The following is a 24,758-nucleotide window of genomic DNA, read 5'->3' as shown; positions in this document are numbered from 1 at the left end:
GGTGCCAGCGGCGGCTGGAGCTTAGCCTGGTGGTGGCGGCGGCCGCGCACGAGAGTTGGATTCCTTCGAACAGATCTGGATGAAAACTTGCTTTCGGCTACTGCTAAGGCCGGCGGTGGCGGCACTATCTGCATCGTTCCCTTCTTGAAGGCATCACCGTGGAGAAGTTCAAGGCCACTCTCTGCTACCTTCGGGGGAAATCCTAGATCGGATGATTGGATGATGGCGGTGCTCTAGTGCCATTCCCCTCTTTGGGGCGTCATTCTTGGAGATGCACACGTGATCAAGGGACCAGAGGATGGATTCTTTGGTGGAGCGGTGCTTCATCTCACTCATTGATTGCGGCGGATCTCGGCGGCATGGCGCTGTGGTGACTCGACGTCCAATGCGTGGAGATGGACTCGCGCAGGAGGGTGACGCGGTATGGCGTCGTGGTGTCGTCGACGGCAGCTAGACCGGGCAAGGTAGATGCAGCAGTATAGTTCTAAAGATGGATTGGTGGCAGGTGGCTGCGGCGGCCTCATACCCGACAGGCGTCCTGGTTGAGGAGTACGCCGGACAGGTGGGTGCCCCATACCCGACAGAAGTTCTAGATGAGACCTCAGGTCTTAGATGATAGGTTTGGCTACGAGGTCTGTTTGATATTAGGCCCGGACTATCAGTATCCCTTCATCAATTGAATAGGAGTAGCGACACATATTACCTAGACGGTGGTTTTAGTCTTACTATTGTATTACTTTGTAAGGTCTTGTGTGAACAATTAATAAAATGGCTACATGCATCGTCTAGATGCAGAGGCCGGAGGCCTTCCTTTTTTAATAATAATAATAAATTATATCATGGTTGATTATTATTTTTCCAAAAAGAGACCCTGTCTTGATGACCATTGATTGTTGGGTCTTGTTGTAGGATCGAAAGTATGTCTAGAGGGGGGGGGGTGTGTGATTAGACTACTTGATAAATTAAAAATCTATCCTTTTCCCAATTTTAGTCTTTGGCAGATTTTAGCTATCTTAGCACAAGTCAAGCAATCTTAACACAATTCAAGCAAGCATGCAAAGAGTCTATGAGCAGCGGAGAGTAAAGCATACAACTTGCAAGAATGTAAAGGGAAGGGTTTGGAGAATTCAAACGCAATTGGAGACACAGATGTTTTTGTCGTGGTTTCGATAGGTGGTTGAGGGAGTCCTGGATTAGGGGGTGTCCGGATGGCCGGACTATACCTTCAGCCGGACTCCTGGACTATGAAGATACAAGATTGAAGACTTCGTCCCGTGTCCGGAAGGGACTTTCCTTGGCGTGGAAGGCAAGCTTGGCGATACAGATATGTAGATCTCCTACCATTGTAACCGACTTTGTGTAACCCTAACCCTCTCCGGTGTCTATATAAACCGGAGGGTTTTAGTCCGTAGGACAACATATAGAACAACAAGCATACCATAGGCTAGCTTCTAGGGTTTAGCCTCTCCGATCTCGTGGTAGATCTACTCTTGTACTACCCATATCATCAATATTAATCAAGCAGGACGTAGGGTTTTACCTCCATCAAGAGGGCCCGCACCTGGGTAAAACTTTGTGTCCCTTGCCTCCTGTTACCATCCGGCCTAAACGCACAGTTCGGGACCCCCTACCCGAGATCCGCCGGTTTTGACACCGACATTGGTGCTTTCATTGAGAGTTCCTCTGTGTCGTCGCCGTCAGACTTGATGGTTCCTACAATCATCAATAGCGATGCAGTCTAGGGTGAGACCTTCCTCCCCGAACAAATCTTCATCTTCGGCGGGTTCGCACTGCGGGCCAATTCACTTGGCCATCTGGAGAAGATCGAAAGCTATGCCCCTGGCCGTCAGGTCAGATTAGGAAGTTTAAACTACACGGCTGACATCCGCGGGGACTTGATCCTCGATGGATTCGAGCCACTGTCGAGCGCGCCGCACTGTCACGACGAGCATGATCTAGCTCTGCCGCCGAACAGTGCCCTGGAGGCCGCACCCGCATCGGCTTCGACCCTTAATTCGGAGCCAACTACGCCGATCGAGGATGGGTGGTTGGACGCCGCCTCGGGGGCTGCGATCCCAATGGCGATCGAGCCGAACACCAGCCCCGCACTCCGCGAGACCCGTGACTCCAAGGAGCCGGACTCCTCTCCGGACTCCGAACCCTCCACGCCCCTGCCGATCGAATCCGATTGGGCGCCGATCATGGAGTTTACTGCCGCAGACATCTTTCAGCACTCGCCTTTCGGCAATATTCCGAAGACACTAAAGTCTCTCTCTTTATCAGGAGAGCCCTGACCGGACTACGGTCAGCAAGGTCAGGATACGGACGATGAAGAAATTCAAAGCCCACCCACCACCCACTTTGTAGCCACTCTCGACGATTTAACCGACATGCTCGACTTCGACTCTGAAGACATCGACGGTATGGACGCCGATGAAGGAGACGATGAAAAACTAGCGCCTATTGGACCCTGGAAAGCCACCTCGTCATATGACGGATACATGGTGGACACACCAAAAGATGACGACGAGGAGCGGAAGGACGCACCGAAGGCTTGTTCCCTCGAGAAGCAGTCAAAGCGGCGACGCAAGCGCTGCCCAAAATCCCGCCTCGACAGAAATAACGATCACACAGACCCAGTGCCGGAGCAGGGCGAACCGCTGCCGGACAGCGGCAATCAGGATAATCAAACCGAACAAACAAATTCTATCAAGGATAATGGTCCGGATGACATAACGTCGGACAGGCACCCGGAGCAGCAGAATGCCCGTAAAAGGCTTGTTGCCACCGCGAGGAGTCTTAAAAAGCAGAAGCAAAGGCTCAAGGCTGCGCAAGACACACTCCAAATCATATGGAGTAAAATACTCAACACAGCAGCGAGGTACGACGACAATCGCCCCTCCAAGAGCTACCCAAAGCGGAAGCTGCTACCTGAATTCGATGAGGAGGCCTCAGACCCCCCACAACCAAATATCAAAGCAGCCACCTAGCCGGATAAACGACCACTCTACCAACACAGAGCGGCATACAACGCCACTCACAATACAACACGCGACCCATGCGAGGGCTCGCACCCAAAGGACGGCGCAGCAAGATCCATCTATGGACCACGCAAGCGCGCCCCAGCATACAATGCAACACAACAAACATCCGAACAACGCGGTACACCTAGCTACAGGGGTGCCGCACACCCCTTATGTTTCACCGATGAGGTGCTGGACCATGAATTTCCAGAGGGATTCAAACCCATAAACATAGAGACATACGACGGAACAATAGACCCTGGGGTCTGGATTGAGGACTACATCCTTCATGTCCATATGGCTCGAGGAGATGATCTCCGAGCCATCAAGTACTTACCCCTCAAGCTCAAAGGGTTAGCTCGTCACTGGCTTAAAGGCCTCCCTGAAAGCTCCATTGGAAGTTGGAAAGAGCTCAAAGACGCCTTTCGGGCAAATTTTCAAGGGACTTATGTCCGACCTTCGGATGCGGATGATTTGAGTCATATAACTCAACAGCCGGGAGAGTCAGCCCGAAAGCTTTGGAACAGGTTTCTTACTAAAAAGAACCAGATTGTCGACTGTCCGGACGCCGAAGCCTTGGCAGCTTTTAAGCATAGCGTCCGTGACGAATGGCTTGCCAAACACCTCGGCCAAAATAAGCCGAGAACAATGGCCGCATTAACAAGCCTCATGACCCGCTTCTGCGCGGGTGAGGACAGCTGGCTAGCCAGATGCAGCACCAGCGACCCCAGTACATCTGAAGTTAGAGATGGAAACGGGAAATCACAGCGCAACAGCAATAACAAACGCCGGAATAAAGAAGACAGCACGAAGGGCACGGCAGTAAACGCCGAATTGAAAAGCTCTCGGCCAGGTCAGCAAAAGCCGCCCTCTAAAGGCACCAGGGATGAACTGTCCAGCCTCAACAAAATTCTGTACCAAGTATGTCAGATCCATAGTACCCCTGGTAAACCTGCTAATCATACCCACAGAGAATGTTGGGTCTTCAAGTAGTCCGGCAAGCTCAACGCCGTACACAAGGGGGAGGATACACCAAGTGAAGACAAGGACGAGCCTCCCAAGCAAGACACTGGGGAACAAAAGAAATTTCCACCAGAAGTCAAAACAGTAAACGTGTTACACGTGATCAAGGGAAAAAACAACGCGGCACTCCCAGAAAAATATACCCAAGTGCCAGTCACTGCGAAGTCCTGCCACTGGTCGTCTCAACCGATCACTTTCGACCATCGCGATTACTCAGCAAGTATCCGACACGCAGGATGGGCTGCCCTGGTATTAGACCCAGTAATTGGCGGATATCACTTCACACGAGTCTTGATGGACGGTGGCAGCAATCTAAACCTAATATATCAGGATACAATCTGCGGGATGGGGTTAGACCCAACAAACATTCGCCATAGCAATACTACCTTTAAAGGAGTAACGCCAGGCCCAGGGGCTCGTTGTACGGGCTCCCTCCTACTACAAGTTATATTCGGCTCCCCCGATAACTTCTGCCGCGAGTATTTAACCTTCCACATCGCTCTGTTCCAAAGTGGCTATCAAGCACTGCTCGGACGCGAAGCTTTCGCTCGCTTTAATGCAATACCACACTACGCCTCCCTCACACTCAAAATGCCCGGTCCACGTGGCATCATTCCAGTGAACGGAAATATCAAGCGATCTCTGCGCGCCGAAGAGAGTGCGGCTGCCTTGGCAGCCGCACACTAAAGGCGCCCGGACCAGCGAAAGCATCCAATAGGTCGTCAAGACCTCAGACACAGCTAATCAAGGCCAGCGCCGCTATTTATACCGAACAAATGGTCACACCCCTATTTGTCCATACAAGGGGCTCAACACGCGCAGACAAGTGGCAATTTTTTCTCATCTTGAATTATACACGGTTTCTTTAAAAACTATCTTTTTTGCACGACAACTTTTTCACCTAAATTCCTCTCTTTTACAGACGATCATCGTGCTACACCCGTCCAGGATACGGCACAATGGAGACACAGGCGCAGACGTGCAGCAGGGACCCGCTCCAAGGATTCTTTTTAGATTAAGACCCTGCGTAAACCTTTTTTTTACTGTCTCTTGTTGATACATATCCACCGTTGAGAAGGATGCTGACGTCTTGGCATGTGGCCACGCCAGAACAATGCACGTACCTGGACACAAGGGGCTTCTTACAAAGGCCATTATTTAGGCCCGGTTTATACCACAAAGACCGAATACCTTAGGGAGTGTTCGGCGTCGCGAGTTTGGCCCTATATGCATCAGCTCCGAATCATTGTCTTTGGTCAAATGTTGGGTTTGCCCAGCTCCTGTGTTTTGGTACCTTACGTTCCGCTTTACCGGCTAAGGTAGCACCAGGAGAACTACTGCGATTGTGCCCTGGTTCATCCGAACGAGCACCTCAGTAGAGAAAGCCGAAAACTGACTGTCATAATATAGCGTGAGACTGGTCAACCACTCGATGACCTGTTGAAATGTTAGAATTCCCCCACCTTAACGAAGGGCCATTTTCCGGCTAGGCATGTACGCACCCCAGGATCGGGAGAGTGCGGAGCCACCAGGGGCTATCTAGTAGCCCCACTGTCAAACTCCTATGGCTAAGTGAAAGTGCTAAAGCATTATAGTCCGGTTGCCTGGTCAACCACTCGATGACCTGTTGGAATGTTAGAATTCCCCCACCTTAACGAAGGGCCGTTTTCCGGCCAGGCATGTACGCACCCCGGGATCGGGAGAGTGCGGAGCCACCAGGGGCTATCTAGTAGCCCCACTGTCAAACTCCTATGGCTAAGTGAAAGTGCTAAAGCATTATAGTCCGGTTGCCTCGCACGCTCCGCTATCTCCTCCTTAATAGGACCAAGACGTTGGGTTAAGTGTGAACACGTGTTTTTTGCGAGCACCTCCGCATTATATGTGTGGGGGTTGAAGCCGACGGCTGCAATCTTTTAGGTTATACACATGTATACATAAAACAGCCGCCCAGGAGGCATCATATTACTTTCAGGCAAAAGTATAAAAATAGCCTTATAAAAATTTATAAAAGCATTTTGCTTACAATGAGATTACATGTCACTCAAACATAATATTTTTTGAGCACTGGGTCTCTATCAAACGAGCACCCTCAAGAACTTCTTCAAAAAAGTGCTCAGCAGCCATTCGGCCTATGGCCGAATCCTGCGCTGCAACAGTGGTAGCATCCATCTCCGCCCAGTATGCTTTAACACGGGAAAAGGCCATCTGTGAGCCCTCTATGCACGCCGACCTCTTCATCGCATTAATGCGCGACACCGCGTCAAGGAACTGCTGCACCAAGCTGAAATAGTGTTCGGTTTTGGCCTTTCCGGCCATAGCTGATCCACAACAGACCTCATGGCGAGTCCGGACAACCTATTCAGTTCGGCCCATTCGGCTAATTGGTCAGTCAATGAAAGCAGACGCTCGGGAGAATGGAATTGTGTCCAAAACAGCTGGTCCACTTCACGGTCCGTCTGACCCTGGAAGTACTTGGCCGCATCGGCAGCGCTCGCCGCCAAATCCATATACACATCCTCCGAACTCCACAGCCGATCCAGAGAGGCATACCGTGGATCTCCGAACTTCCTCCGCAACATAAAGGATTTCCCAGCTACAATATCCCCGGCTTCCCGCAGCTCCTCCTTCTTCGCCCTCATAGCAGAGCGGATGTCTTTTCTCGTCGCAGCAGCCTTCTCAAGGTCCGATGCCTTCGCTAGGTTTTCCTTTTCAAGAACCCGACAATGGTCGGCAGCGGCTTTTAATTCTATGGCCATCTTGGCCATCTTATCTCGGCCTTCGCCATGCGCGGCCTTCTCGGCCTTCAACTCTTCGGCCGCCTTCAAAGTAGCCGCATTACTAAACCTTGCTTGTTCCTTGGCTCGGGCAAGTTCTGCCCGCAAGGCTTCAACAGTGGCAGTTCCATCTGCAGTCACAACATATTAAAGACGCTGGCATCATGCTGATCTTACTATGTGGCGTTTACCAGATAATGACACTTACCTTGTGCCTCATCAAGCCTTTTGTTAACAAGCTTGATGTCGGCGTCTGCCGCATCCAACTGCCGTTTTAAATGGGCAAACTCGCTAGTCCGGCTTGCCACCGGAGCTTCCATCACCTGCACATAGAGGCAGTATGGTTCTTACCTGGGAATATAATCCTCTGTTCGTCGTCCTTTCCGATGACAACCAGAGTCTCAGGGGCTACTATCTACACAAGGCACACCTAGCATGTGCAGGACTATCATACATTATTTTACGTACCTCAAAGCCTGTCAGTAGACTCATAAAAGCTTCATGCAATCCGCTTTCGGTGGACAAGATTCTCTCCATCACCGTATTCATCAGCACATGGTGTTCATCTGAGATGGCCGCTCGCCCCACCAACTCCCTCAGAACATCCGATCGCACACCAGACGGTGCCGGACTCTTTCATCCGCTCTCTTCGAGAGCCGGACACTGGGAGCTTCGGGGGTCAATGGGATTATCTTCTGGCCTCACCGGACTCGGAGAGGCCCTCCGCGACGACACTTCGGGGTCGCCCGCTTCTGGAGCGGAGGAGTCCGGAGGAGGCGTTTCGCTCTCCATCATCTCTGGAAGAAGATCCCCCGAAGACGAGCTCATTTGAGAGGGGCTAAGGCCTGAACTGCAAAGATATATGCGGTGGTTATTTTCTCAGAAGAAAAAGATGGCATACTTGTACTATTAAAGTATTTCGGGTCACTTATGACTCGCTGGAGAATTGATCCCCCCACGGACTTTGTGCGGCAAAAGCACCCCCCAAGGTAGGACCCTCTTTGGGAGACTTCTTCTCTCGTTTGGAAGCTTTGGCTTCCGAATCCCCGGGCGCAGTCCTTTTCCTCCTCCGGTCGTCTTCCTTCATGGGGGCGCTCGCTCTCTCAGTTAGAATGGGCAGCGTTGGGGGCCCGCGTCCGCCCGTATTATCCTCCCTAGTATCTTCCTTCAAGGGCTCCGGGCAAGGTGCGACCTGGAGCATCTTTTCCAATACCGGATTGTCCAAACCCTCAGGGAGGGGAGCCGAACATCGAATCAACTTTGCCTTTGTCAGCCAGTCCTGGTCAAAAAGCAAACTCTCAGAAATAACTTTGTAACAAATAAGAGATAGTATGTTCGGCCGGAAGATTCCTTACCTGTTTGGCGGTGCGGTTACTGCTCAGGACCACGTCCTCGGTGATTTCCGGACACTCTACCTGAGGTCCGAAGAATGATTTGTACATCTCCTCGTGCGTCATGCCGAGGAAATTTTGAATGACATGCGGTCCCTCGGGATTGAACTCCCACAAGAGAAGGGGCCGTCGTTTGCAAGGCTGGACTTGACGAACCAACATAACTTGTATTACCGCAACCAAACTAAAATCTCCATTGAAGAGATCTCGAATGCGGCTTTGCAGTATAGGCACGTCCTTGGCTAGACCCCAGCTCAGACCTCTGCTGATCCATGACATCAGTTGTGCTGGAGGGCCCGAGCGGAAAACAGGGGCGGCCGCGCACTTGGCACTTCTAGGAGCCGTGATGTAGAACCACTCCTGTTGCCACAATTCAGACACCTCTAGAATGGAACCTTTGGGCCATGGAGCTCCCGTCATCTTGCATATTGAGGCACCTCCACACGCTGCATGTTGCCCCTCGATCATCTTCGGCTTTACTTCAAAGGTCTTGAGCCACAGGCCAAAGTGAGGGGTAACCCGGAGGAAGGCCTCACACACGACAATAAATGTCATAATATGAAGAAAGGAGTCCGGAGCTAGATCATGGAAATCTAGCCCATAATAAAACATCAAACCCCTGACGAAAGGATCCAGAGCAAGGCCTAGACCTCGGAGGAAGCGGGAGACGAACACGACGTTCTCGTTGGGTTCGGGGGAGGGGACGGCCTGCCCTCGGGCAGGCAGCCGATGCAAAACCTCGGCGGTCAGATATCTGGCCTCCCTCAACTTTTTGATGTCTTCTTCCGTGACGGAGGAAGGCACCCATCGGCCTTGAAGGCTAGATCCGGACATGATTGAAGGTACGGAGCACCTGACCTGAACTTTGGGTGTTTGAGCTTGAGGTGGGGGAAGGATTCGATTGAGCACGGGAGGGAAAAAATAAAAGCCTTGCCCCTTTATAAAGAGGGTGAATATCAAGCATCCTCTCCATGGCCGTTTGGACTTGCCTATAGTCTAGGAGTCCTAGAAGCGGTTGGGTTACCCATGCCCGTATTGATGAGAATCACGGAATATGGGGACACGATCTCTGCTTTAACAAGACGTGCCAAGGAAACCGCCTCGCATGACGCACTGAGGTGGGATAATAAAACGATTCAAATAAAGGCTTGGCTGTGGTGCGTCACACTACGAAATATGTCAGCAGATTAGATTTGTGTAAATATTATTCTCTCTATGGCAATACGTGGAAACTTATTTTGCAGAGCTGGACACTATCTTTGTGTTCAAAATCTTCTATGAAGTACTTGGAGGAGGAACCCGCCTTGCAATGCCGAAGACAATCTGCGCGCCGGACTCGTCGTCATTGAAGCCTAGTTCAGGGGCTACTGAGGGAGTCCTAGATTAGGGGGTGTCCGGATGGCTGGACTATACCTTCAGCCGGACTCCTGGACTATGAAGATACAAGATTGAAGACTTCGTCCCGTGTCCGGAAGGGACTTTCCTTGGCGTGGAAGGCAAGCTTGGCGATACGGATCTGTAGATCTCCAACCATTGTAACCGACTTTGTGTAACCCTAACCCTCTTCGGTGTCTATATAAACCGGAGGGTTTTAGTCCGTAGGACAACATATAGAACAACAATCATACCATAGGCTAGCTTCTAGGGTTTAGCCTCTCCGATCTCGTGGTAGATCTACTCTTGTACTACCCATATCATCAATATTAATCAAGCAGGACGTTGGGTTTTACCTCCATCAAGAGGGCCCAAACCTGGGTAAAACTTCGTGTCCCTTGCCTCCTGTTACCATCCGGCCTAGACGCACAGTTCAGGACCCCCTACCCGAGATCCGCCGGTTTTGACACCGACAGTGGTGCTATCGTACATCCACGTTGATGTAGACTTCAACCCACGAAGGGTAACGGTTGCGCGAGTCCACGGAGGGCTCCACCCACGAAGGGTCCACGAAGAAGCAACCTTGTCTATCCCATCATGGCCATCGCCCACGAAGGACTTGCCTCATTAGCGGTAGATCTTCACGAAGTAGGCCATCTCCTTGCCCTTACAAACTCCTTGGTTCAACTCCACAATCTTGTCGGAGGCTCCCAAGTGACACCTAGCCAATCTAGGAGACACCACTCTCCAAGAAGTAACAAATGGTGTGTTGATGATGAACTCCTTGCTCTTGTGCTTCAAATCATAGTCTCCCCAACACTCAACTCTCTCTCACAGGATATGAATTTGGTGGAAAGAAGATTTGAGTGGAAAGCAACTTGGGGAAGGCTAGAGATCAAGATTCATATGGTGGGAATGGAATATCTTGGCCTCAACACATGAGTAGGTGGTCCTCTCTTCAGAAAATGTGTATTGGAAGTGTAGGTATGTTCTGATGGCTCTCTCCTCGAATGAAGAGTGGGTGGAGGGGTATATATAGCCTCCACACAAAAACTAACCGTTACACACAATTTACCAATCTCGGTGAGACCGAATTGAGAAACTCGATCAGACTGATTTAGCAAACCTAGTGACCGTTAGTATTTTCGGTGGGACTGAGATGCAACTCGGTAGGACCGATATGGTTAGGGTTAGGGTATAACATAATCTCGATGTGACCGATTACACAAATTCGGTGGGACTGATTTTGGTAATAAGCTAACCAGAGAGTTGGTCAGGTAAACTCGGTGGGATCGATCGCTCATATCGGTAGGACCGAAACGTTACGAAGGAAAACAGAGAGTTTACACTGCAATCTCGGTGGGACCGAAACGTTACGAAGGGAAATAGAGAGATTACAACCCATCTTGGTGTGATCGAAATACCTATCAGTTAGACCAATTTGCCTAGGGTTTGTGGCAGTGGCTATGACATCTGAACTCGATGGCGCCGGATAGAAAGAATCGGTGGGGCCGAGTTTGACTTTTGGTTTAGGTCATATGTGGATGTGGGAAGGTAGTTGAGGGTTTTGGAGCATATCACTAAGCACTATGAAGCAAGAACCTCATCAAGCAACACCTCATCCCTCCTTGATAGTATTGGCTTTTCCTATAGACTCAATGTGATCTTGGATCACTAAAATATAAAATGTAGAGTCTTGAGCTTTGAGCTTGAGCCAATCTTTTTGTCCTTAGTATTTTGAGGGGTCCACTTTCCTCATCCATGACATGACATTTATTGAGCTTTTCCTGAAATATTAATCTTGGAATAATGTTAGCTCAGTGAGCTATATGTTGTTAGGAATTACCAAAACCACCTAGGGATAGTTGCACTTTCACTCTCCCCTTTTTGGTAATTGATGACAACATATAGATCAAAGCTTCGGCGAATGATAATAAGAATGAAAAACATTGTCGCTTTGAGAAGTATGTGAAAAGCAAGAGCTCCCCATAAATTTGTGCATATCTTATGATTTGCTTTGGACTGCAAATGCACAGAGAGTTAGGCTCATGGGTTACTCTTCCATGTCACATACATCTTGGTGGAGCGCTCAAAATGATAATAATTAAATACATGCACTCATCACCAAGCAAAGTGAATGATCATATAGGGATAAAATGATAATGTCATCCAACAAACATTAAAGTAGCATATGATCAAACACACATGATCATCCAGGTATCACACAGACAGAAAGTATCTCAAACAAGCAAATAAAGTTCAACCACCAAAGCAAGAGAGAATAAAAAAAACGCTCTCTCTCGAAGCCTATGATCTATACATTTTTCTCCCCCTTTGGCAACAAGTTACCAAAAGTTCGTACAAAATGCATAGCACTAAATCATCTCTCAGGTTTGGTCTTCAGGTGATGGTGTCCAGATAACTCCAAGAACGAAAGCTTCAGTCAATGTAGATGGAGCTGATGGAGTAGGTGCTGGAGCTGGTGGCACAGAAGCTGTAGCTGGTGCAGATGAAGTTGCTCTGGTGTCTGGAACAGGTATTGCAGCAGATCTCTGAGCTCTAGGCACTCTGGCAAATGCATCAGTGGTTGTCTTGCCCTTCCTCTCCTGCATATCATCCTGAAGTTGCTCCACATCAGACTAGATCTTAGTTACCTTCACATCCATGTCATAGAACTTCTGCTCCACGATCCTTTCCAAGCTCTCCTGGTTTTGAGTCAGGGTGGCCAGCCCTTTCTCAATCCTTAGAGTGGATGCAATCAAGTAGCCAAGCTGATCTTGCTTGCTCTTCAGAAGATACTGAGATGCCTCTTCCATGGTTGGCATCCTTGCAGCTTTCTCAACCCTTGCCTTCTTCCTCTTTGCTTGAACATGCACAGAAGATGGTTCATCCTCATTCATAACCACTTGGTTGTTCTCAAATTCTGGATAGATAGGCATGTGATCCTTGTCCAACAAGTATGTGCCAGTGCCCATCTTGGAGTTAATCAACTCCTGGATCTGTGGGGCATACCCACAACTTCTCTTTTGGTCAGCAGTTGTCCTCTTGATAGTTTCAACTATAAGACTCATGACCTTGAACTTTTGTGGAACATCAAAAATGTGCAGCAAGTTGATGGAGTGACCTCTGATCATCTTGTGATCACCTCACTTTGGCAAGAGAGTGTGCCCGAGGATCCAGTTGATTGTTGGCAAGCCTGGCAGAAGGTAATGTACTGATCCAAACTTGTGTGTCTCAAGAGCAGCATCTGGGATCTCTTTGTACCTGTGTGCCATGGTGTTGTGATCCTTCTTCTTCTTGGCATAGACATCCAAGTCATTTTCTTGTTCTTCTAGGGCATTGATCAACTGAGCCCATTCTGCTACTGTTGACTGGTACCTAGTGCCTTCAGACATCCAGACAATCCTTCCATCTGGGTAGAAATGAGCTGTGGAGTAGAACTGCATGATGAGCTCATCATTCCACTTTGTGAGCTTGTGAGCCACAAACTCATCGATTCCACACGCCTTGAAGCTGTCATATACACCAGGGAGGTGATCCTCATTTTCCTCAATGAATTTCCAATCAACCCATCTCATGTCACATACTATTGGTTTCTTGTCAAGCAACACTGTCTCATAGAAATCCTGTTGTTTTTTGGTATGGAACCTGTAGTCCACAGCAGTTCTCCTTCTGGTGGCATATGGATCTGACTCTCTCCATAGCCTCAATCCTGAATCCTTCCTTATCTTCATGTTCTCAGCTACTGGATGAGCATCATTGTGATCTGGAATTTTTGGCTTCAACTTCCTCAAGACATGTGACTCATCATCTTCTTCTTCCATTTCAGCTTCAGGCACTGGGGCCTTGTTCTTTTCCTCAGTAGGGATGCTCCTGGTGCTCCTCTTTGGTTTTGGCTTTGGAGCTGGAGCAGCAGCCTTAGGAGCAGTCTTAGGCTTAGATGGAACAACCCCTGCCCTTATAGCATCTCCCATAAACTTTTGAACTTTGGGTGCTGGTGCTGCATCCTCTTCCTCTTCCTCATCTTCAGAGTCTTTCATGATTGAGGATCTCCCAAGCACTCTGGCAGTGGTCTTTTTGACCCTCTCTTTCCTCTTCTTCCCTTCTGCATCAGCCTCTTTGGGTTCAGATTCCAAAGGTACTTGAGAAGAGGCTCTGGCTTTAGACATTGGAGCTCTCTTGCCAGGAACCTTTTGCTTCATTCCTGGCTTGGTGGCAGCAGCAGTGCTATATTCCTTTTTAGCCACTTCCTTCTTGGAAGTGGCCTCATCCTCAACTGCCACATAGTCTTCATCCTCAGATTCAGAAGTTTTCTTCTTTCTGGCCCTGGTGGCAGCTTTGGGTAAGTTGCTTGGGATGCTCCTGCTACCCTCATCAGAGCTGCTAGAGGGACTAGTGCCCTCACTCATGTGAACCTGCTCCTCTTCCCTGTTCTGGCTGTCACTTTGATCAGACATATTGCAATCTCTGACAACTGACCATGTGAGTAGATTATAGATGAGATAGAGTGGATGAGCATCACAAAATACAGAGGTTTTTTTTACAAAAGAATGAATCAAAAACTTAGTTTTAGTTTTCCTCGGAAAGCATTTCGGATCAACCGATTTGTAAACTTGGTGATACCGAAGCAGCTGTTGGAACCTAAACTAGTGAACTCGGTCAGACCGAGTCACAGTTCGGTGGCACCGAGACTGCTAGGGTTTCACAAAGTCCTGAACTCGGTAACACCGATTTGCAATTCTCGGTTAGACCGAGAATCACATGTGCAATGGCCTGAGCCGAATCGGTGGTACCGAGTGCCACAACTCGGTGGGTCCGAGATTGTTTCGGCGAAAACCTAACCCTAAATTTTCAATTCATGACTAAACTACGGAGTGTTTTCGATGGATAGAAAGATCTCAATCGTGGCAAGATACATGGCGAACACAATGTGCTAGGAATCAGATAAGGATAGCACAGTGATCGAGTTCATACCCTAGTTCGGTGATGAACTCACTATGGCGGCAACGGCGGGGATGATTCCCGTTGACGGCGGCGGAGACCAGCGGTAGGAGGCAACTGGCTACAAGGAGGACGATCTAGAGACCCTGGAGGCAGAGTGGGCTAAGCATGGGCGAAAGGGTTCCGAGAAAATTTCCAAAATTTTGCCCGTGGGTATATATAGCCCGACCCTGTCAGTGTGACTGAGTGGAACAACTCGTTGGCACCGAGATGCATAACTGCAAGCAGTTACTACAACTCGGTGTGACCGAAAAGTTCAAATCGGTTGCACCGAGATTGAAAACCTAGATTGACTTAGTGATATCGGTATGACCGAAATGGGTGAATCGGTCAGACCGAAACGCACAAAGAAGTTTTGGAAGTTTAAGTCTATGATGAATCGGGGACTTCGAGTGCTCCTCACACAGAGTGGTCCGAATCTGACTTGATCAAATTTTGTGATGTAGCATGAATAGAGTTTGAGACGAAAAAAGCATAGATAGCTAGAGAAGGTTCTTAGGCATTCTTGTCCATCCACTTGGCCAAAAGAAAAGGAAACCAAACAATCAAAACAACAAGTGGATGTCCTTGAATGAGTAAATTATGCAACCAACATGCTCACACAATAAAATGACAAATGAAATATGTGGCAAAGCATGCACAAACAATTCTAGCATCTATCAAGCAATTGGCGATGACTAGGTCATATATATATGAGTATATTGACTTAGGAGTCAAATGAGAACATTTGATCATAGGTCATACTCATTGTTTAAGCACAAGTGGGGTTACCACTTTTACATAAAGCGTTGTTGTGTTCACACCATTAGAGTTTCTTTAACTCAATTGTTAGAGTAAAGATCCCCCTAGATGTGAGATCCCCCCTAAGAGGGATGAACTAACCTTGGGTTCTGTCGATGATGACTTCATGTAGATGTTGAAGATGTGGATGCTCAATGTTGATGTAGATCATTTAGAGCTATCCTTCGGAGTGAGTTGCACTTTCAATACCTACACGGGTTAGTCCCACAAGGAACAAACAAGGATATCCATAGACATAGAGTGATGCACACACAAGATGATGTCTATGAAAGCTTTAGGTTACCTTGTCTCTTGTCTTACCTACAAGAGGGTTTGTGACTCCTTGAATTAGTGCAAGATGTGGAAGTTGATTGCACTTGTTCTTGCCAAAATGATAAGAGTGAAGTATGTTGGCGGAGTCACCCTCAAGAACTCTCTAGTTCTTCTTCTCCGAGATCCACACCATCTTGATGGGAATCCTCGGAGTTGTAGTTGTACTTGATGAAGTGGAACTTGATGTAGTCTTGGGAACCCACTTGACCAAGGCCTTAGGAGCTTCTTCAAATGCATCAATTTCCTCTTGAAGCTTGTCCTTGCCTTTTTGCTTGTGGTCTTGTGGTGGAAGATCATCTTGAGTTTGTGTCCCTTTGAAATAAGTAGGACCATACTTCTCTTGTTGAGGAACAAACTTCGTCTTGGGGTATTGATCTTCTTCCCACTCAACTCCATTGGCAATGAACTTTCGTTCAAAACCAATACCTTGATTCTTCCGGTGCCTTCCTTGCTTGCGTACAATTTCCTCGAATTGCTTACTCCCGGCAAGGCTCTTGTAAACACCTTTCTCTATAATTCCCTTCAATAAGCTATTTTCTTGCTCAAGTGTAACTTGGCTAAGAGAATCATTAGTAGAATCAAGAGAACTACTAGAAGCAACAACATTGGATTTAGCATGATTATTGTTACTACTAGAAGAAGAATCTTTCTTGTTCTTGTTACTAGACTTGACTTGAGGCATGTAAGTGGATAAGAGTAAACGCTTGGCAATGTAAGAAGAACTTTTCTTGCGAAGATCATCATTGATTGCCTTTAAGAACTCATGCTCTTGCTCAAGATTGAGCTTCTCAAAACGTAATTTCTCATGAGTCCTTAAAAGTTCTAGATGATCTCCTAAGATAGTTTCATGAGCTAACTTAAGAGTGTTTAGTTCTTTAGTTAGAGACTCAATCTTCTCCTTATCATTGTCATTCATTTCATCTTGATTAGTATGATTAATTGACGTTTCATCATAGTATTCATCACTATAGTTGTCAACAAGTAAATCATCATCACCTAACAAGTCATCTTCATCACTATTGAAATCAACAAACTCGGGGTGCGATACCTTTGGACCTTTGGCCATGAAGCATCTTCCAATTCCTTCATTTGGTGAATCAAATATGTCGTAGGAGTTGGTTGACACAAGTGCTAGACCGACAACACCTTCATCTTGAGTATATTCTGAGTCGGAGTGATACCTTCTCTTGGAGTCATTGTCGGAGTCGGAGCCGGATACCCATTCACCAACATGAGCTTGATGTCTTTGTTTTGTGTAGCTCCTTGATGACTTGTCCTTCCTTTCCGAATCCTTGCTTCTCCGAGAGGGTCTTCGTTCATATCGATCATCCCTACTCCTTCTCTCCCTTGATGGTGATTCTTCTCTTCTACTTCTTCTTTTGGGAGAATCTTCTCTTCTCTTGTGGGGAGCCGTACACTCATTGGAGTAGTGTCCGGGTCTTCCACAATTGTAGCAGTTTCGCTCTCAACTAGAATATATTTTGTCATTGTAGGACCTTGACTTGGAACTTCTCTCTTTGCTTCTATTCTTGTAGAACTTGTTGAAGTTCTTCACCATTAGGCTCAATTCTTCATTGAAGGTTTGTTTCTCACTTGATGATGTGGGAGCTTCACATGAGGCTTTGTATGCACCACTTTACTTGTTATGGAGCTCCTCCTTATCCTTGAGTGACATCTCATGAGCAACAATTCTTCCAATGACTTCCATTGGCTTGAGATCTTTGTAATTTGGCATCATTTGGATCAATGTGCATACGGTATCGTATTTTCCATCCAAGGCTATTAGGATCTTCTTGATGATGAATTTGTCGGTCATCTCTTCACTTCCTAAGCCGACAATCTCATTTGTGATAAGAGCAAACCTAGAGTACATTTCAGCGACACCTTCACCATCCTTCATTTTGAACTTGTCAAGTTGACTTTGAAGCACATCCAACTTGGATTCCTTGACGGAGTCGGTACCTTCATGCATGTCAATCAAAGTATCCCAAATTTCCTTTGCATTCTCAAGACGGCTGATTTTGTTGAATTCTTCGGGGCACAATCCGTTGAAGAGGATATCACAAGCTTGAGCATTGTATTGTAGCATCTTCAACTCTTCCGCGATAGCTTCACGATTCGGTTCTCTCCCATCAAAGAATTCACCTTGCAAGCCAACACACACAATAGCCCAAATGGCGGGGTTATGTCCAAGAATATGCATGTTCATCTTATGATTCCAACTAGCAAAATTAGTACCATCAAAGTAAGGACCTCTACGATGATAATTTCCCTCGCTAGACGCCATACTCTCCTAGGTTGTGAAACCAAGGCTATGACCACCAAAAGCTATGGAAATCAAAGCAAATGGAGACCAAGGCTTTGATACCACTTGTAGGATCAAAAGTATGTCTAGAGGGGGGGTGATTAGACTACTTGGCCAATTAAAAATCTATCATTTTCCCAATTTTAGTCTTTGGCAGATTTTAGCTATCTTAGCACAAGTCAAGAAATCTTAACACAATTCAAGCAAGCATGCAAAGAGTCTATGAGCAGCGGAAAGTAAAGCATGCAACTTGCAAGAATGTAAAGGGAAGTGTTTGGAGAATTCAAACGCAATTGGAAACACGGATGTTTTTGTCGTGGTTCCGATAGGTGATGCTATCGTACATCCATGTTGATGGAGACTTCAACCCACGAAGGGTAACGGTTGCGCGAGTCCACGAAGGGCTCCACCCACGAAGGGTCCACGATTAAGCAACCTTGTCTATCCCATCATGGCCATCGCTCATGAAGGACTTGCCTCACTAGCGGTAGATCTTCACGAAGTAGGCGATCTCCTTGCCCTTACAAACTCCTTGGTTCAACTCCACAATCTTGTCGGAGGCTGCCAAGTGACACCTAGCCAATCTTGGAGACACCACTCTCCAAGAAGTAACAAATGGTGTGTTGATGATGAACTCCTTGCTCTTGTGCTTCAAATGATAGTCTCCCCAACACTCAACTCTCTCTCACAGGATATGAATTTGGTGGAAAGAAGATTTGAGTGGAAAGCAACTTGGGGAAGGCTAGAGATCAAGATTCATATGGTGGGAATGGAATATCTTGGCCTAAACACATGAGTAGGTGGTTCTCTCTTCAGAAAATGTGTATTGGAAGTGTAGGTATGTTCTGATGGCTCTCTCCTCGAATGAAGAGTGGGTGGAGGGGTATATATAGCCTCCACACAAAAACTAACCGTTACACACAATTTACCAATCTCGGTGAGACCGAATTGAGAAACTCGGTCGGACCGATTTAGCAAACCTAGTGACCGTTAGTATTTTCGGTGGGACTGAGATGCAACTCAGTAGGACCCATATGGTTAGGGTTAGAGCATAACGTAATCTCGGTGTGACCGATTACACAAACTTGGTGGGACCGATTTTGGTAATAAGTTAACCAGAGAGTTGGTCAGGTAAACTCGGTGGGACCGATCGCTCATATCGGTAGGACCGAAACATTACAAAGGGAAACAGCGAGTTTACATTGCAATCTCGGTGGAACCGATCGCTCATCTCGGTAGGACCAAAATATTACGAATGGAAACAGAGAGATTACAACCCCATCTTGGTGTGACCGAAATACCTATCGGTGAGACCGATTTGCGTAGGGTTTGTGGCAGTGGCTATGACATTTGAACTCGGTGGCGCCGGATAGAAAGAATCGGTGGGGCCGAGTTTGACTTTTGGTTTAGGTCATATGTGGATGTGGGAAGGTAGTTGAGGGTTTTGGAGCATATCACTAAGCACTATGAAGCAAGAACCTCATCAAGCAACACCTCATCCCTCCTTGATAGTATTGGCTTTTCCTATAGACTCAATGTGATCTTGGATCACTAAAATATAAAATGTAGAGTCTTGAACTTTGAGCTTGAGCCAATCTTTTTGTCCTTAGTATTTTGAGGGGTCCACTTTCCTCATCCATGCCATGCCATTCATTGAGCTTTTCCTGAAATATTAATCTTGGAATAATGTTAGCTCAATGAGCTATATGTTGTTAGGAATTACCAAAACCACCTAGGTATAGTCGCACTTTCACTTGTCCAGCAGGAGGTGTGCGATTTGACTGTACACATCCGGCTCGTTAGCGAGTACTCCCCATCACGGACGGTGGAGGTGGGGCCCTCCCGCGTTCCAACGGAGCTGATGCCCTATTCCCAGCTCTGATTCTTCGTCATGCTGTCCTCACTCCGTGTTGCCGTGGTGAGACAGCGTGGGGTCCTCTTGACCGTGTTGGCGCTGGGTGGTGGTTGGTTTGGTGGCTGGCTCTGGAGCGCCCGAGGTGCGGGTTGGGATCGGGGGAAACTCCTGTCGGCTTGGCCGACACCGGCGCGGTGGCGCTTGTGGGTGCCACCTAACCTTCCGGGAGGGCGTCGGGGGCTACCCTTCCTTTCGCCTTGTCGTGTACCGGGGGAAACCCTTGGCAGCAGCGCCGTCATCGTCGCGATCCTTCTTGGAGGTGTTGATAGGTGCCGGCGTTTCGGAGTCTTGGAGCCTAGTGGGAGATCTCGGTGGGTGCAGCGATCACGGGGCTTCTTCTTTTTTGTTGATCCGCCGTTGTCGGCATTTGTTTCTTTTGCTCTTTCTCTATCGTTTCCTTTTGGGCGCGACTGTGCTGCTTCCGCCCCAGCACCTATCCTTGTATGGCTCGGTTGGTTGCTTTGTATACAAAGCGGGGGGAAATCCTTTTTCGATAATGGGTTCGGTGTGTTGCCCTTGGCTAATTGTTTTGTGAACTGTATTTTTGATCGGCTCCGGCCTTTGCCTCGTCCTTATATATTCTTGGGCCTATCCCTTAGGCATAGCCCCCAAGTCTGGGTAGCCTGGAAAGATATGACACAACCAAAGAAGAATGGTAGACTTGGATTTAGGGACCTTGAGATTTTTAATCTTGCATTATTGGCACGTCAAGCTTGGAGGATTCTTTTGTCACACCAGAAGCATTGAGTTCTCGGTTACTTAAGGTGATCTACTTCCCAAACACTTCCATAACAAATGCCAAGCTGGGATCTCACCTGTCACAAATCTGGTGTGCAGTTTTGGAGGGCAGAAACGCACTCATGCATGGTATTATACGTAGAATTGGAGATGGTACCTCAACGAAACTATGATAACATAATTGGATACCGAGGGAGTCTTCTATGCGACCATTGGCGAGTCTTGCACCAAACCCTCCCATCCTTGTTAGCGAATTAATCGACGACACTTCGGCCACCCGGCGCACCAAGGTCCTAGAGAAAATTTTCTTACCAACAGATATTCAAGCAATAAAAAATATTCCTTTGTGCACCAGCTTGGTTGATGACTTTTGGGCTTGGCAATATGAGAAGAAGGGAGTATTTTCCGTCAGGTCAGCATACAAATTACTAGTGCCAATCAGAAATAGTAGGGATGCAGAGTTAGATGGTCGCCCAACTACATCAAATGCTAGATTTGAAGAGAAGGGATGGACGTCACTATGGAACACACAAGTGCCTGCTAAGATAAAAAAAAATCCTATGGCGCCTTGCGAGGCATTCTCTTCCTACAGAAGATGTTCGTCATCATCGAAACATGTCTACTGAGGATAGATGCCAGCTTTGTGGTGCGGTGGATTCGTGGAAACATTCTCTGGTTGAATGCACATTCGCAAAGTGCGTTTGGGGCTTGTAGATGAGGAGCTCGGAGAAAATTTGGTTGACACAAGCGATCCAAGTGCCAAGCGTTGGCTGTTTGATCTTCAGGAGTCATTATCGCATGCCCAATTCATCAAGTTGGCTATTACTTTGTGGGCCATATGGACTTCTCGCATAAAAGCTATACATGAGAGCATATATCAAAGTCCCATGGCGACACATCTATTTGTTGAGCGGTTTATCAATGAGCTAGATACTATCAAGGCTATTCATGTTCCTTCAGCTACCCGATGCAATGTACGCACATATGTTATGTCTTTGTCATGGAAACCACCAACAGAGGGTTACTGTAAAATTCATGTGGATGGAGGGCTCTCCCGTAATAGGAAGTAGGCGCGTCAGCGGCAGTGTGCAGAGGGAGAGATGGAGGCTACTTAGGGTCTTCGTCGATCGTTCTACCAGGACTAACAGAACCGGCAACCCTAGAGATGCTAGCTTGTCGTGAAGCATTGGCATTAGCAGAAGACCTCGCGCTGACAAAGATCATTATTGCATGTGATAGCAAGACCGTAGTAGATGATATAAATGAAGGTAAAGGAGGAGCCTATGAGGCCATTGTGAAAGAATTTAATTCTAGGGCTAGTTATTTTGTTAGTTGTTTAGTTATTTTCGAAGGAAGAGCATCAAATTGTGAAGCTCACAACCTTGCCAAACACTCGGCTTTGCTTGATCAAGGTCGCCATTTGTGGCCTATTCATCCTCATGACCCAACATGTATTCCCATAAACATTCACACTGATCAATAAAGTGTTGGCAATCCTCAAAAAAAAGTCTATCAAGGTCTAGCTTTGTCTCAAAAAATAATAATCAAGGTCTAGCTATAGAAACCGAGTGTGCTCGTCAGAGAGGGTTTCAACTGGTCAACAGACCCAGAGCGCTTTTGGTTAGTTGGCCGAGAGACCTCAACAAACTCTTATGGTCATACCTCTTGGAGGCGAAGGACGAGCAAATCGAAATAACTTGATGATAACCATTTTCGATCTCTTCGGGAGAGGATGGCTCATGGTCTGACAGGGGGCATATCATCAAATTCTTACTTGTGTCTGGGACGCCAGGGTCCTCGACTCTTTTTTTGTTTGTTTTTGAAAGGAGAATGACCCCGACTTTTGCATCAGGATGATGCATACAATCATCTTATTAGTTATATTCACCAAGATCTCACAATCAATAAGTTTGAAGGCACTGCCTTGACAACATATGTCGCTACACCTATTAATTTGATGAAGGGGTGCGTATTGTCGGGGTTCGCGCGTGTGTTGCCAAACACCTTGCCGTGGTGCCGCAATCGCGCGCGTGTGTTGCCCCAGACCCTACCGTGGTGCCGCAATCGTCGGGTCTGGGGCACACACCGGTCCAGCACACTCCCAGTCTCAGCAGGCACCACATGCACACGTTACAGTGGCCGCCGCCATCATCTTTCATCGATCGATTTTCAGAGCAGGTACCAACATATCGACCTTGCCAGGTCTGCCGTCGACGTCATCACGGCGCGAGACAATGTCACTACCCTACGTGTGTCCATCGTCACACATTCGTCGCTGAGATCCTGCAGCGCTACACCGGAGTGCTACGTGTTGTTGCCCGGAGTGGTTCTCTTTGATGATCCGAGATAAATGTGTTTGGTTCTCTTCTCGCGCGCGAATTATTGCTCGGAGCGCTACGTGCACGTTGGACGACAGCTCGAGAGGCGCATATATCTCTTTGATTGATGATCCGATGCGTGCAGCACGGTACCTACCAGCTGTTCGCAAAAAAAAAAGGGTACCTTTTCGCAAAAAAAGATACCTACCGGCGCTTTTCTCCTATACTAGGTTTTTTCCAACAACAAAAAATGTGGGAGACAAGCTTTGTTCTACTCCATATCACCAATGACTAATCTTCAGTTGGCACATCAATTCACTCGATTGCCACGAGCCCATGATTAACCGACCTGATCACCAAACATATAAAAAAGCTCCGAATTATAGACAACCTAACAGCAGCGCTGAACTCCCCGAACTCCGAAATGTCCACTCGTTTATAACCAGTCGTCTTCAAGTCCAAGGCTCCAGCATCCAAGATCCCATCACCAGCACATCCCAAGAACCCAGAGATCCAAGCGCTGAGCCACGGCGTGTCAATGGCAGCGGCTGCAGGAGGAGACGAGGTGAAGCTGCTAGGCGTGTGGGACAGCCCGTTCGTGAACAGGGTGCAGATCGTGCTCAACCTCAAGGGGATCAGCTACCAGTACGTCGAGGAAGACCTCCACAACAAGGGCGAGCTCCTCCTCGCCTCCAACCCCGTGCACAAGAAGGTGCCCGTCCTCATCCACAACGGCAAGCCCATCCCGGAGTCGCAGGTCATCGTGCAGTACATCGACGAGGTCTGGAGAGGCGCCGGCCCGAGCGTCCTCCCCGCCGGCCCGCACGAGCGCGCCACCGCCCGGTTCTGGGCCGCCTACGTCGACGACAAGGCAAGTATTACGCGACGCATCGCCGTCTCTTCACCGCCCGCTCTTTCTTTGCTCTGTTCCTGTGCGGAAGTAATGAAGCTCGATGCGACGGATGTGCTGCAGGTTGGGTCGCCGTGGTTCACCATCCTGTTCGCCCGCAAGACCGAGGAGAAGATCGAGGCGGCTGTACGGGCCATCTCGGCGATGGAGACGCTGGAAGGCGCGTTCGGGGAATGCTCCGGTGGGAAGCCGTTCTTCGGCGGCGACGGCATCGGGTTCGTCGACGTTGTGCTCGGCAGCTACCTGGGCTGGTTCGTGGTGATCGAGAAGATGATCGGGATCAAGCTCCTGGACGCGGCGAGGACGCCGGCCCTGGCCGCGTGGGCTCAGCGGTTCAGGATGGCGGATGCGGTGAAGGGTGTCTTGCCTGAAGATGTCGACAAGGTGCTCGAGTTTTTGCAGACGTTCCTTGATTAGGTGCGTGGAAGCGCTGTCAGCGGTTTGGACTTTCGATTATTAATTTTCGAGGAAATTTGGACTTTCGATTTGTTTCTTTTCAAATGTGGGGTTGTAATGGGCCATCGCTTATTTCACGGCCTACAAAAAGGATTTAATAAAAGATGGCCTCAAATTATTAACTTTTAAACAATTCTCGCTATCAGCTGTCAGACATCTTTCAATACACGAATGCTTAGACGAGGTGCTAGCACAATAAAATGAGAGCAACTAGTTAACGAGCGCTTCTTCGGGAGGCTCACAATGATCAACGCCACTTAGCACGCTCTCAGCCACCCGTCACGTGTCGCGCTCTAGGCGTTCTCTTTGGATATTTTTTATTTTTCGCACGCGTTTTTGACTTTTTAAACAGTTTTTTCCTTTTTTTCGACGTTTCGGTTTTTATCGGTCTTCTTTAACTTTTGGAACAAAAAAAAT

At 47.9% G+C, this 24,758-nt stretch overlaps 1 protein-coding gene across 1 annotated transcript; it reads left to right on the top strand.

Moving 5' to 3' along the window:
* The first annotated feature begins 23,300 nt into the window (after positions 1 to 23,300).
* LOC123125634 (probable glutathione S-transferase GSTU6) lies at positions 23,301 to 24,471 on the top strand. Its single transcript, XM_044546134.1, has 2 exons — positions 23,301 to 23,846; positions 23,949 to 24,471. The coding sequence occupies exons 1-2, from the start codon at positions 23,514 to 23,516 to the stop codon at positions 24,300 to 24,302; spliced, it is 687 nt and encodes a 228-aa protein (XP_044402069.1). The 5' UTR covers positions 23,301 to 23,513; the 3' UTR covers positions 24,303 to 24,471.
* Positions 24,472 to 24,758: the final 287 nt, after the last annotated feature.

The sequence above is a fragment of the Triticum aestivum genome, chromosome 1A, assembly GCF_018294505.1.
Source record: "Triticum aestivum cultivar Chinese Spring chromosome 1A, IWGSC CS RefSeq v2.1, whole genome shotgun sequence".
NCBI classification, from domain to species: domain Eukaryota; kingdom Viridiplantae; phylum Streptophyta; class Magnoliopsida; order Poales; family Poaceae; genus Triticum; species Triticum aestivum.
Note: the sequence above shows the minus strand (reverse complement) of the source record. Positions and strands in the feature narration are given on the sequence as shown.

What these genes read in the sequence shown, in the direction of transcription:
- LOC123125634 (XM_044546134.1), top strand. Translation starts at nt 23,514, where the DNA reads ATGGCAGCGGCTGCAGGAGGAGACGAGGTGAAGCTGCTAGGCGTGTGG. An exon ending in CCGCCTACGTCGACGACAAG is followed by an intron (nt 23,847 to 23,948) that starts GCAAGTATTACG and finishes GATGTGCTGCAG; the next exon opens with GTTGGGTCGCCGTGGTTCAC.